Source organism: Saccopteryx bilineata, chromosome 2, assembly GCF_036850765.1.
Source record: "Saccopteryx bilineata isolate mSacBil1 chromosome 2, mSacBil1_pri_phased_curated, whole genome shotgun sequence".
NCBI classification, from domain to species: domain Eukaryota; kingdom Metazoa; phylum Chordata; class Mammalia; order Chiroptera; family Emballonuridae; genus Saccopteryx; species Saccopteryx bilineata.
The window spans coordinates 361,551,308-361,571,026 of NC_089491.1; the positions used below are offsets into that span (position 1 = coordinate 361,551,308).

General features: G+C 45.8%; 1 protein-coding gene across 1 annotated transcript in view; it reads right to left on the minus strand.

Moving 5' to 3' along the window:
* The window catches only part of NXN (nucleoredoxin), a 179,105-nt gene that overhangs the window by 27,468 nt on the left and 131,918 nt on the right, over nucleotides 1-19,719 (minus strand). The window contains exons 2-4 of the mRNA XM_066263098.1: nucleotides 3,536-3,653; nucleotides 911-1,044; nucleotides 319-419 (exon numbers count right to left, since the gene is read on the minus strand). Of these exons, the coding sequence (XP_066119195.1) occupies nucleotides 319-419; nucleotides 911-1,044; nucleotides 3,536-3,653 (353 nt within the window). The remainder of the gene's footprint in view (nucleotides 1-318; nucleotides 420-910; nucleotides 1,045-3,535; nucleotides 3,654-19,719) is intronic.

Genomic DNA, 19,719 nt, shown 5'->3' on the forward strand with positions numbered 1-19,719 from the left:
TTCCCCCTCCATAGCCTTTCTCCACAATCCAAAAAACTGAACTGATCAGGAAAATGCATCCTAATCTCAAATGACTCAGGCCTGAATTAGGACATATCTCCATATTTACAGCCAGAACAAAGTTTCTCAGCTTCCCTTCAGACAATGCTAAGAGTAAATGTGAAATGCATCTGTCCCTCTGCCACTAATCCCAGATATATCTCCCTCAATCCCAGTCTCGGAACTCTACTACAGAAGTGAGAGTGTAAGGTGAGAGAAAGGCATGTTAACCACCTGCAGAAAGGCTGTGCTGCCCTACCCCCCACCTGTGCTCGTTACCTGTCTGCACTAACAAAGATGATCTCAAATTTCTGGCCCGCCTCCTTGATCTTCCGGTAGGATTCTACCAGGACCCTGGTGAGGCTTCGGCAGGGGGGACACTGAAAGACAAGAATGGTTCCGGCAGTGTGACTTTGCACCTTCGACATCCCCTTTCCCAGCTACTTGCCATCAGAAGCCAGGCAAGCAAGAACCACGTAGAATTGGGCTGGCAAAACCTGGTTCATAAAAGAAGCAGGAACAAACATGCCTCTCCTAATGCCAAGCATCCTGCATGGCCTCCTCCCCACCCCTCACAGCAGGCCAGCAGGCAGCAGTTAAACCAAACCCCTCAGGGACCATTAGAAGCCTCATCCGAGTGGGTTAAGAAAACTATCCTTTTAGACCAGTCAAAAGAAGTCATTTTCTTGCTGTTATCATTCATAAGAATAAGCACTTATTGCACATCAATAATGCATTGGGTACAGAAGAAAGGAAGACCGCCAGGAAATTATGCCCAAGCAGTCACACCTCCAGAAGCCAATCACAGCTGGCCTTGGTGGTGACAGCACTGCTTCCTTCTGTCTGGGCTAAAGAGGGACCAAACACTCACCCAGTGTGCAGAGAAATAGACTCCCACGTGAGACCCCTCCAGGCTGCTGCTCTCCAGGTTCTGCCCATTATTTCTAAGCAAGGGCCCTGCAATGACTTCCCTGAAGGGTTTAGGTCCCCAAGGGAATTCCAAACCTGAAACAGGCAACAGATGGTGAACAGGTTAAGAATCTTCAGTGTGGCCTCTGACCCAAGAGGCCTCAGAGCTCAGAGCGTGACAACCTCACCATCAAATAGTATTTGTTAACATACCCACAGGACCTGCAGCTAAAAACACAGGAACAAAAAGCACCTGACAGAGCAGCCCTACCTGTCCTCAAGGCAATGGTTCCACACTTGCATGATCACGGGGACCATTTCCTGAGGGATTTCTGAAGAATTTGGAAGCCCAGGTCATACCCCAAGTCCCAGCATCCAGGGTTGAAGCTTATGTACAAAAAACATGAAACAGACTCCCCAGGTAACTCTGATAATGGGCCAGGTCGGGGGAGCACTGCCTCAGGTATTAAACATCTGTAAATTTCTTTAGTTCTAACCCTGGAATCTCAGTGACCCTCAACTCTGACACATTTCAGAATCTGCTTGGGCATTTTTAAATATGATACTCCTGACTGGCCTGTGGTGGTGCAGTGGACAGAGCATCAATCTGGAATGCTGAGGTCGCCAGGTTGACACCCTTGGCATGCCCTGTCAAGGCACATATATGACAAGCAACAAGCAAGCAATGGATATCTAAAGTGAAACAACTATAAGTTGATTCTTCTCGCTCACACCCCCTCCTCTCTCTGTTAAATCAATCAATAAAATATATTTTTTAAAATCATAAAAAAAAAAAAAAAAGAGCCTGACCTGTGGCACAGAGGATAAAGCATTGACCTGGAATGTTGAGGTTGCAGGTTGGAAACCCTGGGCTTGCCCAGTCAAGGCACATACAGGAAGCAACTACTACGAGTTGATGCTTCCTGCTCTTCCCCCCCCCTTCTCTCTCGCTCCCCTCTCTCTAAAATGAATAAATAAAATAAAAAAAAAAGATTCTCCTGATGCTTCCCGCTCTCCTCCTCTTTCTTTCTCTCTCCTCTCTCTAAAAACAATAAAATCTTTTAAAACAAAATGCTGTGTCTTCCTAAGCTGTTCTCTTAAAAAAATTTTAAGTAAATAAAATATCATGCTCCACCCCCCACACCCCAGCCCCCGCCTTCCCGAATTTCTGGTTCAGATAGTCTGGGCTGGGGCCCAGGGAACCAAGTGAGATAAGAATTTAGGTCTAGGGAAAGGAAAGAGTAAAACTCACACAACCCAGATGGTCTTCATTCTCACGACACTTAAGTCCCAGGCAGGAAGAGCAAATAATATGCTCTCAGCTCAACAGACACAGTGTTTTCTCAGAGGGTGGTCCATGGACCACTGCCTCAAAATCACCTGGGGTGAGGGGAGAATGGGGCGGAGGGAGAAGCACAGACCGGAGGAAAAAGCAGGTGGCCAAGCCCATCCTGAACAAATGGGTCCAAAAATATGGGGGCTGGGGGAGGGAGGAAACGGGCATTTTAACAAGCTTCACGGGTGTGTGTGCATTTAAATTTGAGAAGGTACAAACTTGGTTCTCTCATGCCTTAGTTTTCACTGAGGGCCATTCTTTGGAGCAGGTGAAACTTTCATTGGGAAAATTTGTGACCAGGCTTGAATCCTCTAGTTGGATCAGAAAGTGAGGGAGAAAGCTCTTAGGACCCTTTTATGATTCCAGCTCCAGGGGAACCTTCCCAATGCCTGGCCATCTACCCAGTGGCCAGCAAGACCAAGGCCTGCAGGACTTGGGCAGCACCAAGAAATGAGGTGCACTCTCCACTGAGACCAGGAGAGCAACAGAGCCTGTGACTCTGCTACAGTAATATTAAAAAAAAAAAAATCACTTAGTGTTCCTCCCATTGTGAAGGTGGCAGCTGCCATGGAAACAGCACCAGCCGTCTCTGAGCTCTGGCTGCTTCTCAAAAGCCTCCTCAACCCTCAAAGCTGAACTTCCTCTCTCAGATTCCATCTCCTTCAGCCTATGAATTAAAGCTCCCAGGGGGGACATTCTGATCCCTTTAAAAATCTTAACCATGACCTGGAGAATACTATAATTTCATCAAGACAATATTCTTTAGCCAAATAAACCCACTTAGATACACAGTTGACCCTTGAACAACATGGGTGAACTGCTTGGATCCATTATACACAGATTTTTTTTTTTTTTAACCAACAGTTAGATAAATTGTGCGGCCTAAAACTGATGATGTCAACCTACAGTGTTGATAAAAACACACAGTACTATAAATATATTTGTTTCCTTATGATTTTCTTCACATAATTTTCTTTTCTCTAGCTTATTGTAAGAACACAGTATATGATATATTAAACATATAAAATATGTGTCAATGGATTGTTTAACACAATCAGTAAGGTTCCCATTAACGGTAGGTTATTAGTAGTTAAGTTTGGGGGGGAGTCCAAGTTATATGTGGATCAGTGCCCCTAACCCCCATGTTGTACAAGGGTCAACTGTATTCAGTTTTTACATTCTCTGGCAATAGAGGAACAGGTCAGCAGAGGGACAGAGAGAGAGTTCAGGATGGATACGCCAAGGTCTCACCTTCTGGATCATCACGGATCACCAGCAGCCCATTCCTGCACACGACCTTTCCGGTGGTGGCATCCAAGAATATTAGCGATGGAATGTTGGAAATTCGATATTTGTTCCAAAGTTTAAGCTGTAAGAAGAATAGTTAAAGAAAGTGGTTAAGTTCAAACTAGATTAATTGCAAAGCTCTTTTGAAAACCCCAGGCCGGAGGGGTAGGTGGGCTGGAAAACGCTAATGTACAGATAAGTGAGGAACTGATGGAAAGCAGGGCTGGCTGGACAGACAGACAGGTGAAGCTGCAGCCGCCCTCGCCCTGCAGTCTGTGACAGTGCAGAGACCCAGTGTCTGACTCCCACCCAGGCTCGAGTCACGGTGGAGGCTGATGACGGACGGATGACACTCATTCTAGGACAACTCTTCTCTCCTATCTCGCCCCAGGCACTTTCTCTATCTAATAAGCATAAAGATGAAGGATTATGTATTTTTTTGAACACAATCAGACCCAGTAAGTAGTTAAAGCAAAAAAGGAGGCTTTTTACTGGTGCCTTTCTACCTTAGCAGCAGGCTGGAGCTCCCCTGCTCTGTGTCCCCTGAGCCCTAAGGGAGAAGGGACAATGGTATCCAACAGAAGACAAATAGTTAAAATCTGTCCCTCTCATCGCTTCATCAGGTCCCTGAAACACTGGCCGTCATTGCAAGCATGTGCCATTCAGCCAGCAAACACCAGGGAAGCAACATTCTAGGCCAGCCCCAACCAACTCTCGGTGCCACTCAAAACAACCCACAATCTGTTGGCAGGTTCTTGAGATTGACTGTACACACTGTCATAGGCCAGGGTCTAAGTGGGGTGAGGTCAAGGAAATGTAAAGGCAACAGCCCAGACACAGGAACAGATATGTGTGGGTTTCGTTTGCTTTGCACTCAGCCATCCGGGTAAACACTGTTCAGGTGAGCCACTAGGTACTTGGGAACTTAACTGCCAAGCCCAGAAAACAACATAATTTAATGAAATGTCGAGTTACCTATGCACCTCTAGGAAAGAAAGAAACAAGGAGAAACTGAAGAATGGCCCACCAGTGATTCAGCTGCGAGCCTTTCTTCTGGAGTCCCGGGGCAGAGAGGAGGGCTGGCCACCAGGGCATGGCAGAATGGGCACAAATATGTCTAAGGAAACAGGCATAGAAGTCCAGCTGCATAAAGCAGAAGGGAAGGCACGTGTGGCTGTGATAATTATTGTTTCAATTTAAACCCAGGCAGCGAGGGAGTTGGTCAGGGTATCTGCCAAGAAATGTTCGGCTTCCCCTGCTGTAGAGACCTGGGTCTTGGCAGGAAGGGTTGTGGGACCCCCACCTCGAACTGGGTGGGCCCCGCCTTCATGCTGCATGTTCTTCCCTGGCCTCGTGTTTCCAATGGGCTCCCCAAGCCAGCCCAGGACCTCAGACTGAGAGTGATTCTGCACATTTAGTTTCCAATGGCCAAGACTGCATCATCCCAGAGAAACCTGCTCCAGGATCCAGATTAAACATTCCTATAAGAAGAGGCTCAACAACAAAACAGGACCCTCTGCTGCCAAGGTCAGCTTCACAAACTGGCTGGTGCAAAGATCCAGCCAGGTTAATTTTTTTATTTTAAAGGAGAAAAAAAAGAAGATTAAGATTATTAAATTTTTCTGGCTCAAAAGTAATTACCAGGGGAATAAAGTGATTATTAGAAAATATAGGAACCATAGCACATCATAAAAATTGAGGTAAAACTCACCCATGACTCACCACTTATGAATGCTTAGATGGATTTTTATTCTCACCAGTGGCAAATGAAAGTGCCCATTTCTTAGCACCCTCACTAGTATTATCATCAACATTAGTTTTTCCAATTTAATAGAAAAAAATAAAACCTCATTTTTGTTGCTTATTTTTTACCTGTTGATAATTAGGCATATATATATGCATATAACTGTTATAAATAGACTGTTTTTCCCAGTATGTTTTGTAACTGATAAGTGCTGAAATTCATTCAGCAGATATTAACTGAGCACCTACTATGTGCCACCCCTGTTCCAAGCACAAGGGATACAAGAAAGAACAAGGCAGATGAAGCTACTGCCTTTGCAGAGCCTCTAAAAGAACCTGAATGGAAAAACAATTTCAGACACTTGTAATTGATGAGAGTTAAACAAAGGAGGGTAAGAACAAAGCTTGCAGGGGGTTGGCAGTGATATGGACTTTAGAGAGTTACCTGGGAAGGCAGCTTTGAAGAAATGACGTTTGAACACAAGACCCCGGTAATGAGTGAGCCACGTGCACATCAAGGAAAGCCACCTGAGGCCCAGGGAAGCTGCGTAGAGACCAGGAGGCTGACCGGGGAAGGCTAGGGTGGACAGAGCCAGATAGAGCCGGGGAGGAGCGGTCAAAGACAATCATGAACCAAATCTTTAAGGCCCTGAAGACGTAAAAATTATGAAATTTTATTTTAAGTAAAATAGGTTTAGGTTAAGTATCAGGCCCAGCATGTGGATATCTCGTGTTCAATTCCTGGTCAGGGCACAGAGGAGAAGCGCCCATCTGCTTCTCCACCCCTCGCCCTCTTGCTTCTCTCTCTCTCTTTCTTTCCCTCTTCCCCTCCTGCAGCCATGGCTCGAATGGAGCAAGTTGGCCCCAGGTGCTGAGGATGGCTCCATGGCCTCTGCCTCAGGCGCCAAGAAGAGCTCAGTAGCTGAGCGGCTGTGCATCACCCCCTAGTGGTTTGCCAGGTGGATTCTGGTCAGGGCACATGTGGGAGTCTGTCTCTCTGCCTCCAGTCCTCTTACTGAATTGAAAAAAAAAAAAAAGGTTGAGGTTAGCAGAGAAGTGGTATGATCTGATTTACATTTTAACTTTGAAAAGATTTTATTGGCCCTGGCCGGTTGGCTCAGCAGTAGAGCGTCGGCCTGGTGTACGGGGGAGCCGGGTTCGATTCCCGGCCAGGGCACATAGGAGAAGCACCCATTTGCTTCTCCACCCCTCCCCCTCTCCTTCCTCTCTGTCTCTCTCTTCCCCTCCCGCAGCCAAGGCTCCATTGGAGCAAAGATGGCCCGGGCGCTGGGGATGGCTCCTTGGCCTCTGCCCCAGGCGCTAGAGTGGCTCTGGTCACAACAGAGCGACGCCCCGGAGGGGCAGAGCATTGCCCCCTGATGGGCAGAGCGTTGCCCCTGGTGGGCGTGCCGGGTGGATCCTGGTCGGGCGCAAGAGGGAGTCTGTCTGACTGTCTCTCCCCGTTTCCAGCTTCAGAAAAAAAAAAAAAAAGATTTTATTTATTTATTTTTAGAAAGAGAGGAGAGAGAGAAAGAAAAAGAAAGAGGGGAGGAGCAGAAAGTATCAACTCCAATATATGCCTTGAGCAGGTAAGCCCAGGGTTTTGAACTGGCAACCTCAGGGCTCCAGGTTGACATTCTATACACTGCGCCACTACAGGGAAGACAAATGGGAGGCAAGAGACCAATCTGGAGGCTACTGAAGACAGCTCAGGCGTTGAGAGCAGTGGCAAGGATTTGGGTTGTAGCAGCAGTGGCAGTAAGGCCGTGCTGTATTTTGAAGACAGTCAATAGAGTAGGTCAATAAATTGAATGTCAAGGGGTGATGGCAAGAAAAAAGATCAAGGATGTATTGTGGTTTTAAGGATTGAACAAAAGTGTGTCAAGGGTCTGTTTAAGCTAAATGAAGAGCAATGGAGGAAGAGGAAGTTTGAGAGGGAAAAAAGATCAATATTGGACAGGTCAAATTTGAGTTGCCTATTACATGTGCAAGTGGAGATTTCAAAGCAGGCACCTGGATTTACAACTCTAGACTTGCTGGGGGAGGGTGGCCTGAGATGTAAATCAGGGATCATCAGTGCCTAGATGCTGTACGGGGTCACAGGCCTGGATGAGGTCATCCAAGGAGAGAATACAGCTATAGAAGAAAAGAGGCCCTAGGGTAGAGCCAGGGACCACCCACACAGGGGACTGAAGAGTGTTGAGTGACAGAGGATGAAAACGAGGAGACATTGATATCACAAAAGGCAGGTGAAGAAAGTGTTTTGGAGTAGGCAACTGTGTCAAATCCGCTGAGATGGTGAATAAAATGAAAATTGACCAGTGAACAGGCAACTAAGGCCTCATAAGACCTTAACGGAGTCAGAGGAGTCAGTCAAGTAGTGAAGCTGAAAGACAGACTGCAGTGGAAAGAGGGGGGGGATGGGGACGTAGCTCTGCCCAGCACACACGCCTAATGTGGGCCTGGGACCCAGCCAAATTCGAGTCCCCCTGACAATGTGCGAAATATTTAGAAGAAAATAATAAAACGGAGAAAGGTTCTTATTGGGCAAATGAGTTGGTAAAACATAATTTTTGAATTTGCTCACTTTTATTGTTAAAAAATGGCACTGGGTAGCCCCAGGTATGTGATCTGTGAAATTGCTAATTACTTTCCTACTTGGGAAAGGCCACTGTTATGCCAATGTGTGCGGGAGGAGAGGTTTTGGCTTCAGGAAAGTTTTAAAAGGAAGGAGAAGGAGAAGGAGAAAGGGGGAAGCCATTTTTGCAGAGTGAGAGCAGAGAGGATGCAGAGTGCAGGAAAGAAGCCAAGATGGCAGGGAAAGGGAGAGAGGCCAGTTTTGCGGAGAAAGTAGCCATGTTGGCAGAGCGGATGCAGATGGGGAACCAGAGGTGAGGAGCTATTGCAAGCTCAGCTGAGACTAGTGGGGCCATTGATTCTAGGAAAAACCAGAGAAGATTCTCCTGGTTGCGGGACCGGAGAATGGGTTAGTAGCTTTGTGGGCTCTGAGTGAAAGGGAAGTGTTTTCCCTGTGTGTTTGCTTGCCGGCCGGTGTGAGTCTTGAATAAAGGAATGGCTCACCATTTTTTGGCTTCACTGTTTCTTTACTGTCTGTCTGAATCTAATGGGAACCTGCATGTGCATGGCCACGACGGCAGTGACTACTGGCCATACAGTTATAAGAAGAGAAAGAGAAAATGGCAGCTAAAGAGCTGAGTTGGACTATAAACCATTCTCTTTAAGAGTTTTGTTATTAAAGGGAACAGAGAAATGGGATTGTAGCTTGAAAAACACAATGATGAAGTCAGAAGGAGGATTTTTTTTTTTTTAAGTAAGAAGAGGGAAATAGATTCCGCATGCACCCTGACAAAGATCCACCCAGCAATGTCATCTAAGGCCGATGCTCTGTCCATCTGGGGCTGCTCTCAACCGAGCTATTTTTAGTGCCTGAGGTGGGGGCTCAACAGGAGCCATACTCAGCACTGGGGGCTGATGTGCTTGAATCAATCAAGCCACGGCTATGGGAGAGAAAGAGAGAGAGAGAGAGAGAAAGAGAGAGAAGGGGGAAGAGAAGGGAGAGGGGGTGAGAAGCAGATGGTTGCCTTTCCTGTGTGGCCTGACTGGGAATAGAACCCAGAACTGCTAAACACTGGGTCAATGCTGTACCACTGAGTTAACTGGCTAGGCCCAGAGGAAGAATATTTTAAAGATGAGGTCAGAGGGAGAATATTTTAAAGATGGGAGATACTATAACATACACTGCTGGGGATAATCCAGAAAAGAGAAAAAAATTGACAAAAAAGGAAAAATGCAAGAACAAAATACTTGAATAGGCAAAAGAACGAGATCTAGGCCATGAATGAAAAGGTGGAGTTGTAAAAACAGCTCATTTTAAAATATATATTCTTACTTCAAAATAGATTTTCAGTCTCAAGAGAAAGCCACACAATTTGCAAGAAAGAGATGACTTTATCTTATTTTTTCAACAGTTATACCACTTATTATTGGCTGTAACTGCCAGAATCATATTTAAGAGAAAGCATCCTGACCATACTGGGTACATACCTGACATATTTCACTATCATATGTAATATTAGCCACTGGTTTGAGACAGATATTCTTTAACATGTTAAACAATATAGTCTTTCCTGATTATTATTCAGTCTTTAAGAGGAAGGAAATTTTGTAATACACTACAACATGGATGACCTTTGAAAACATTATGCTAAGTAAAAGATGTCAGTCGTAAAAAGATAAATACTGCATAATTCTACCTATATGAGGTACTGAGAGCAGTCTAAAGACAGAAATTGTAATGGGAGGTTGCCAGGAGCTGCAGGAATGGGAAAATAAGGAATTATTGTTTAACAAGTATAACCAGAGTTTCCATTTTACGAAATAAAAAGAATTACGGAGATAGATTGCTGCATAACAATGTTGTATTCAATACCAGTGAACTGTACACTTAAATATGGTTAAGATGGTAAATTTTATCATAATAAAAAATCACCTTCTATAACTTAAAAAAATTTTTTTCTATTGACTTAAGAGAGAGACAGAGGAAGGGAAGAAAGAGAGAGAGAGAGAGAGAAAGAGCCTCAACTTGTCATTCTACTTAATTGTTCCATTTAATTGTACATTCATTGATTGCTTCTCATATATGCCCTGACAGGGGTTGAACCCACGACCTCTGGCACGCTAGGCTGATGCTTTATCCAATGAGAACCCAGCCAGGGCATCCTTCCATAACTTTTTGACCAAATGCTTTATCAGGAATGGATGGTTACTTTACGGTTATTCCTTTGACCTGTTGTGGTATATAGCATCTCATAACAAGACTCTTTTTGGACAGGTAGACTGTTTCCTAAAGTAAACTGCAGCCTATGAGCCTTAAATATAAGGATGACAGATGCAAGATGATTAGACTGAGCAGTTTGATATAAGCACCCATATTACACTTGAAATGTAAGCATATGATTGGCTTTTGGCTAGATCTTTTATTTTTTTAATTAAAAGAAATTTTTTTTAGAGAGAGAAAGAGACAGATAGGGACAGACAGGAAGGGAGAGAAATGAGAAGCATCAATTCTTTATTGCAACACCTTAGTTGCTCATTGATTGCATTCTCATATGTGCCTTGATGGGGGGGGGCTACAGAAGAGCCAGTGATCCCTTGCTCGAGCCAGTGACCTTGGGCTCAAGCCAGTAACCTTTGGGCTCAAGCCAGTGGCCATGGGGTCATGTCCAGGATCCCATGCTGAAGCCAGTGACCCTGTGCTCAAGCCGGTGACCTCAGGGTTTCGAACCTGGGTCTTCAGCATCCCAAGTCCACACTTTATCCACTATCACTGCCTAGTCAGGCTAGATCTTTTATTTTATTTAATAGTAGGTTTTGGAACCTGGGCAACCTAGTACCTAAATTCTTGGCTACTCAGCATGAGTCAGGACTTTCCTCTCACCCGCACAAGACATAAAGGAAGCCCTGAAGAAGGCTAGACTGTTTGGGACTGCCTGAGGGCATTTGTCTAGTTGCTTTAAAGACTCCCCCCTTGATGGATAAGGAAATACTCTTTTTTTTCCTAGGTCCCTCAGTGTAGGCAGAAGGACTATACCATGTCCCATTGCTCCACCCTAAATCACAACAGATAATTCTTTTCTCTCAGTATCCTCCTTGGAGAGGGAAGAAACTGTAGCACCTATAACCCTTATCTTCTCTCCCTTCCTAGGAGTCCTCCCCATTTTTTCCCATTGGGAAAGACAGGAGGTCTTGGCTTATGTTTTATCCACGGTTGTTAAATCTTTTGTTTCCAAGTAAAGGTCCATTGGTTTAGTTAAAAAAAAAAAAAATTAAGCTTCTAGACTTACATTTGGCACTGAAAAGGTGATTCTTTTGTAGACTAACACGTCATCATGGTCTAATTTTATGATAGTGATATGTTTAGGAACTTATGTCATTCACCAATGATTTGTAGATCTGAATGAGAGTGTTTTTCTCAGGTTGTAGCATCATAGTCACTCTGCTCTAAAACAGTACAGAAGGCATAGGAATGGTCATTCCAAACATGTCAACTGTGATACCCAAATCCGAAAGTGAACTTTCTGTTAGAAAAGTCATAGAGGTTGGCTTTGATGCTGGTTTTCTTATTCTGACTGGAAATAAGAAATTCTTGAGTTTAAAGAAATGATCACCAAGATTCACCTCTGTGCCTTTTCAAGTGTGTGTGACATCTAAAGTCCACTAAAGGTTTTCAAAAAGGCCTCTTAAAAAAAGGAATAGTGGCCCTGGCCAGTTGGCTCAGTGGTAGAGCGTCGGCCTGGCGTGCGGGAGTCCCGGGTTCAATTCCCGGCCAGGGCACACAGGAGAAGTGCCCATCTGCTTCTCTACCGCTCCCCCTCTCCTTCCTCTCTGTCTCTCTCTTCCCCTCCCACAGCCAAGGCTCCATTGGAGCAAAGTTGGCCCGGGCGCTGGGGATGGCTCTGTGGCCTCTGCCTCGGGCATTGGAATGGCTCTCCTTGCAGCAGAGCAATGCCCCAGGTGCACAGAGCATTGCCCCCTGGTGGGCATGCTGGGTGGATCCCGGTCGGGTGTATGTGGGAGTCTGTCTGACTGCCTCCCCGTTTCCAACTTCAGAAAAATACAAAAAAAAAAAAGGAGTAGTTTTGCCTGACCAGGCGGTGGCGCAGTGGATAGAGTATTGGACCGGGACACGGAGGACCCAGGTTTGAAACCCCGAGGTCGCCAGCTTGCTTGAACACAGGCTCATCTGGTTTGAGCAAGTCTCACCCAGCTTGAGCCTATGATTGCTGGCTTGAGCAAGGGGTCACTCAGTCTGCTGTAGCCCCCTGGCCAAGGCACATATGAGAAATCAATCAATGAACAACTAAGGAGCCGTAACAAAGAACTGATGCTTCTTATCTCTCTCCCTTCCTGTCTGTCCCTATCTGTCCCTCTCTCTGTCACACAAACATAAAAAAAAAGAGTAGTTTTATAACTAAATTTGGGTCACAGGCGCTTTGGAGGATAAAAGATATAGATCCTTTCCCCAGAGAAAAATGCACATGCACAAAAATTTCTGTGTAATTTCACAGAGTTCATGAAACTCGTGAAGCTTGACAGTGAACCTGTCTGATCCCATCCTTGTATGGACCCCAAGTAAAAACACTTTTGGCCCTGGCCGGATAGCACAGTTGGGTAGAGCATTGTCCCAAAGCACAGAGGTTGCTGGTTTGAGCCACAGTCAGGATACATACAGGAACAGATTGATGTTTCTCTCTCTCCCTCTCTCTCTTTCTCTCTCTCTCTCCCTTCCTCTCTCTAAAAACAACAAAATAAACATTAAAAAAAAGACCCCTTTGTCTCAAGAGTTCATTTTAGTGCACAGCTTGACCTTGATTAAACTGGGAGAGAGACATTACCCCTCCGTCTTTATTCCTATTGTGAAAATTCCTCTAATAAAAATCAGCATTTCCCCAAACTCAAGATGATGCAATAGTGAAGATGAACAGTGAAACTCATTCAACGTGATTATCTCCTGCAGTCTGGACCTCCCTTTGCCGACAAGATGGTAAAGGTCTGAACCACCCAGAACTGAGAGTACTAAATGCACTTACTTTTAAGGATCCCAAGAAATGAGTTCATATTTTCCCTTGGTATAATAGTCACATAAGTGCTGCCTCATGATCTTAAACTTCCTTCTTAGAAGAAGACATGGTAGCATAGAGAGAAAACAGAATTGAGAGACTTGGGTTTTCATCTTGATCCTGACATCTTACTGGATGTCAGTAGGTGACATGGTACCAGACCTTGGACAGGTCACACCTTCTCACCCAGCCCAGTAATACCCACATCACAGGGTAAATGTGGGACTTAAATGAGGTGATGTGTGTGGAGAGTCTCTGAAAACTAAAGCATTATACACATGGGATTCGTTATTAATATCTGAATCAAATTTATGCTTTATTTTCCTCTTTTCTTGTCAGCATCCTCTTCAAAAAATATTTTCCTGTCAATTCTATTTTAAAGTGAACCCATCAACTGTATATAGTCAGTAGGCTATATATAAAACTCTGAAAACAGGATTTCCTCCTATAAAAGCTGGTATTTTTCACCATAAGCACCTTCTACGATGCACACACGTATTTCCTGGCCAGTTTTATGAAGCCTGTTTGCCTTCTTCTTCTCCTCTCTCCCTCTCACCTCCCACTTTGGATTTCCAGGTTTTAAAGGCACATCTGAAATTTCTTTTTAAGAACTGCCTCTCTGGATTTTACTTTTCTATTAAGCCCCTGACACCACATGGGATTCTGACAGGAATTCCTACTTCGTTTCTTTGCCTTCTGGCTCGGATGGCTGCAGTGTGAAAAACAGTACAGTCCGTCTCAAACAGGCCTGGAAGGAGGAGGTGCTGAGCCAGGCCATTCCCATCGCACAGCCCACAAGCTAGGAGACTGGACAGAGAGCAAGAGCTCACGGTCCCTCACCTGGGGACGCTGGCATTGCTGCAGCTGCAGAAGATCGAATGACCTTCACATCCAATGCCTGCTCTCCCTCCATGACTGTCCTGGCATAAAAGCCTACCTGCAGGTCATTTTGATGACACCTTGGACTGGCTAAACGACCTTCTTGCATAGCTGCTCAGCGACCAGATGACTCGAATAGAATAGGTTGCAGCAAAACCCCAAAGCCTTGAAATCAAAGTGTTTATAATTATTTTGCCAAATTCAAAAGCAAAGCAACAAAAGATGAAATAGACCAGAGAGAGAGAGAGAGAGAGACAAGATATTAGTTCAACGTGGCAAAAATCAAAAAGGATGACAAAATGAGCTATTGGGTTACTCGAAAGTTCCCATTTCTCAGCCTGGTGGCTGGTTCTGCTTAGCAATTCCAAGGTTGTGGTGGAAGCTCTACCATCCTGGGAATGCTGGACAGAAATATTTTTACAGTGACCCACGAAACAATGAGGCAAACGTCAGAAGAGACAGGCTGGGGAACCTGTGGACTACAAACACGCAAACTCAAAAGCCGACCTCATCTGAAACTGGTGAGATTACTCAGCACCCACAGATGCCGCAGGGAAAGGCGAACGGGCGATTTCCGAGAAGCCCCAGCTCTGGGGGCTGATGTGGAATCCGCCTCTCATTCTCAGGACTGGGCCTTGCACTTGACAGGGCCGGGGGGGGGGGGGGCTAAGTTTTTATTTCTCAACATCAACAGCTGCTGCAAATCCGTGGGATCAAGCCAAAGCTAACACAGATGCAGGATTAATCTACCTTGGCAAGGTCTGCCGAAGCCTTCGCAGGCAAACTTCACTCCTGCCCTTCCATACATGCTGACCACAGTCAACACCATCCTTCCTGTGAGCAGCTTTCGAAAACATCCTTAAAAGTGTCCCCACCCTTCCTAACCAAACACGACCAAAGACCATTATATATATATATAAAATGTGAAAGGAGAAACACTCCTCCTTCCACCTTCCAATGTCAGGTGTCGGGTCTAATTCTGGCCACTTGCTAGTTAGTGACCTCAGACAAGCGACCTAATTTCTCTCTTGGTTTTCTCATCTGTAAAATGGGATAACAGTGCACACACTTCATTGGGCTATTGTGAAGATTAGATGTGTGTCATACAGTGCTTAGAACAGAGCCTGGCATAGATTAGGTACTGTATTATTATGATTAGTTGCTATTATTAATGTCACTTTTGTTGTTGTTATCTAAGAACTATTCTAAATGCTCCTGCAGGAACTTGTCCTCCTATTCTCAGACCAAACCCTGTTTCTGAGGCATGATTTCCACTGTGTGCTTTGACCTGTGACTGAAATTTTACAGCCTGGTACAGCAGTTGGCCAAGTCCAGTACTTGGCACATGCTATGTGTTCAATAAATTACAGATGAACAAATGGAGGAAGGGAGAGAGGAAACACTGAACATATCAGCTAGACTGCAGACCTAGCTAGCAATCAAGTTCAGCTGTTTAAAGGGCTGTCTTGGCCTGACCTGTGGTGGTGCAGTGGATAAAGTGTCGACCTGGAATGCTGCCATCACCGGTTGGTTCAAGACCCCGGGATTGCCCGGTCAAGGCACATACGAGAAGCAAGGTGATGCTTCCTGTCCACCCCCTCATCCTTCCTCTCTCTCCCTCTCCTCTCTCTAAAATCAATAAATGAGTTTTTTTTTTCTGTGACAGAGACAGAGAGTCAGAGAGAGGGACAGACAGACAGGAAGGGAGAGATGAGAAGCATCAATTCTTCGTTGCGGCACCTTAGTTGTTCATTGATTGCTTTCTCATATGTACCTTGACCAGGGGGCTACAGCAGACCAAGTGACCTCTTTTTTTTTAACAGGGACAGAGAGAGATAGAGGGATAGATAGGGACAGACAGACAGGAATGGAGAGAGATGAGAAGCAATAGTCATCAGTTTTTCATTGCGACATCTCAGGTGTTCATTGACTGCTTTCCCATATGTGCCTTGACCGCGGGCCTTCAGCAGACCAAGTAACCCCTTGCTTGAGCCAGCGACCTTGGGTCCAAGCTGGTGGGCTTTTTTTTTTTTTTTTTTTTTTTTGCTCAAGCCAGATGAGCCCGTGCTCAAGCTGGCAACCTCGGGATCTCGAACCAGGGTCCTCTGCGTCCCAGTCCAAGGTCTATCATCACTGCGCCACCGCCTGGTCAGGCCCAAGTGACCTCTTGTTCGAGCCAGTGACCTTGGGCTCAAGCTGGTGAGCTTTGCTCAAGCCAGATGAGCCCACGCTCAAGCTGGCGACCCCGGGGTCTCAAACCTGGGTCCTCCACGTCCCAGTCCAACACTCTATTCACTGTGCCACCGCCTGGTCAGGCAATAATAAATGAAATCTTAAAAAAAATAATAAAGGAAAAAAATAATAAATAAAATAATAAAGGCCTGTCTTATGCCCAAGACTCCTCCTAGTTCCTTGGGATACCTGGGTGCCCAGAGGCTCTTTCAACTGCAGAATAAATTATCCAAAACAAGTGCTAGTGGAATTAGAGCTCTCCTCCCTTTATCTAACAATGCCTTTGATCCCTGCACCCTCCTCACCTTCCCATCTCTCCTTTGCCTGGAGCCGACACAAAGAAAGAACCAGCATGTGAGACCAAAGAAAAGAGGCTGTGGGCTGGGCCAGGCGGTCTGAACCATCACTAGCTTACGAGAAATCAAAGCCCTGCTGGTGGATTTGCAGTTATGAAACTAGTTTAACAATCAATTTTCCCTTCACTATAGCTAGTTCAGAAAGAAGACCTATGCCCGAAGGGTCACAGAGTGTAAAGTTTAGAAAATACCGTGTCTACTCTGCATCCTGCAGACAAAGGCACCAGGCATTGAACACACCACATGCCCTCCTTCTGGATCCAACCCTGCTGCTTCAGGCTGTAGTAAAAGAAAAAGGAAAGGCTGGGTAGAAAGAACATTCAGAATGTATTCTTCATTTCCCTAAGTCTCAGAATAGTAAGTTTTCCCACCAGTTTATAGCTGACCTCACTGGGCCATGCAACCCAACAGAGCTTTATTAGGTGTGACTGATGTAAACATTACTCAATGGGCTGCCGGGAAATGAACAGGGAGTGATACTATGCCTGCCTTCAGAAACCTTACATTTTAGAGGCAGAAAGAGCTTAAAATAGTAAATGTGATGTTACATATATTTTCCCATGATAAATACAAAGTGCAGAAAGCCCATTTAGGGCAGTGGTTCCTGCATATGGTCCTCAAAATGCAAGAGGCATTTAACTATGGTGATCAGGTCCATAGTGCCACCAGTCCATGCCAGGGCTGGGACCCAGACCAATTCACACAAATAAATACAGAATTTATTTTTTTTTTTGGTATTTTTTAGAAGTTGGAAATGGGGAGGCAGTCAGACAGACTCCCGCATGCACCCGACCGGGATCCACCTGGCATGCCCACCAAGGGGCGATGCTCTGCCCATCCGAGGCGTAGCTCTGTTAAAACCAGAGCCATTCTAGCGCCTGAGGCAGAGGCCATGGAGCCATCCTCAGCGCCCGGGGAAGAGAGAGATAGAGAGGAAAGAGAGGAGGAGGGGTGGAGAAGCAGATGGGCGCTTCTCCCGTGTGCCCTGGCCAGGAATCGAACCCGGGACTCCTGCATGCCAGGCTGATGCTCTACCACTGAGCAAACCAGCCAGGGCAATACAGAATATTTTACGAGAGATCTTCTGCCAGAACATAAGCAGAGCAACCCTGACAAAGGGAGGGGAGAGTGAGCAGTGGATCTGGGTGGGCAGCATCTCCACTAGGTCATAGCAGAGTAAGAAGTCTCTCCTGCCCCAGCAGTGGCTCTGGGTGGGCAGCATCTCCACCAGGTCATGGCAGTGACTACATTTCCCAGACCAGCATCCGGTCCATGGTTCCTTCTTTCTCAAAATGGGGGAGGGGCAGAACTCAAGTAAGAAATGGTCACTAATTCTGACCACAACCACCAAAAACACAAGGGGTTGATGGTGACCTTGCAGGTGGACATGAAAAGCTAAAAAATAAAAAGGTGGTGTTCCCCCTGGCTCGGAGGCCTGGCTCTCAGCACTACCAGCAAGCTGCAGCTGTGTGATTCTGGTGATGCAGGCTACAGTGGGTTACTGGGGACCATGAGGGCTGAGCTCGGGCAAGAGGAGGCAGCCCACATGCCCCCAGCAATCAGAAAAGGTGCCAGGGAAGCGGGCACACTTGGAGACACCAGAGGACTCCTCTTCCTCCATACTCCCTCCTTCTCAGGCGCTGCTCACCAGGCAAACTTTCCTTCAGAGAGCTGTACCTTCAGACCGGCCTTTAATCAACAACAAATGAATGAGATAAAACATGATGTCCACAAGTATAAAGACAAAATTGTAAATGTTTTCTTCTCGTCCTTTCAAAACTACTGAAATGCAAAATAATTCCTAATCGCTGTAGTTCACTGCGGGCTTGGAGAGTCCAGTCCTCTGGCACTTGGAACCTGGTACCATCTGTAACACCAATGGCAGCGGTTCGCTGGCTATGCCATACAATTTCCTGCCCTAATGACTCAATAAGCCAGCAGATGAGCAGTTTGTTGGGAGTACAAAGCAACACATGGCCGCCAAGTTCTTTCCGGCTGACACCACAGATGGAGTAGGAGGCTGCTCCGTTTCCCTGTGCTGAAGCTCTCACAAGCTGACAGAGGGATTTCCTAAAGCTCCATCTGGTATAAAAACCTCTGCTGGGCAGAGTGGTTTGGAACAGCAAGGGGGTGGCTAGTAATGACAGACCAGGGCCAAACGGTACAAAGAACGAAGGACGAAAGAAGTGGCTGGAGTGTTGGTATAAGAGGGAGGAAAAGAAGCCAGAATTGGTCTGGAATCTGAGAGACCACATCGCAGCTCCAAAGGCAATCACTTCTGGTGGGGGATAGATAGGGTTTCTGAGGCTTTTGTCACTGTGGATCCTTCTGCTGATATTGTCAGGAAAGTGTTCACATTTGCCTACATGCACTCTGGACGGAGTGTATTTTTACTTGAACACTGGGATCCTTAATCTGCCACCTCTTTGGACAAATGTGTCACCACACAGGTTCTACCCAGAATGTTATGTTCATACCAGTGAACATAACATAATTCCGAGCATCTGCACACCATATTTTTATAGGGCCCACAAGGGTGAAACACAACAATAAAGAAAAGAACCCTAGGAACAGGATGCTGTGAAAGGAAAAGTGCCGCTCTGTGCAGACCTGGGGATTCTGCTGCAGGAAGCTGCTTGTCAAGGCTGTTCTTCCTCTGTTGGAAGGTGGGTGCCATCAATCCACCCCAACCAATCCATCCCTCGTGGCTCAATATAACATGCAAAGTGATCAAATCTGGGAACTGGCCATAGCTGATGAAGGGACTTCGGAAAACAATATGCCAGCAAGATTTTGTTTTGGCCTGACCAGGGGGTGACGCAGTGGATAGAGCGTCGGACTGGGATGTGGAGGACCCAGGTTCGAGACTCTGAGGTCACCAGCTTGAGCACAGGCTCATCTGGTTTGAGCAAAAGCTCACCAGCTTGGACCCAAGGTCGCTGGCTCGAGCAAGGGGTTACTCAGTCTGCTGAAGGCCCACGGTCAAGGCACATATGAGAAAGCAATCAATGAACAACTAAAGTGTTGCAACAAAAAACTGATGATTGATGCTTCTCATCTCTCTCCGTTCCTGTCTGTCTGTCCCTATCTATCCCTCTTTCTTACTCTCTCTGTTTCTGTAAAAAAAAAAAAAAAAAAAAAAAAAAGATTTTGTTTTATTCTTTTAAATAATAATTTTAAAAATCCATACTAAGATGCCTTCTTATTTGAAAACAGACCTCTCCCCCGGAGACAGTGTTAGCTCAGGCTCCTGAGGAAGGACAACAGGGCTGCCCCAGCCTCCTCAGTTCTGGGTGGG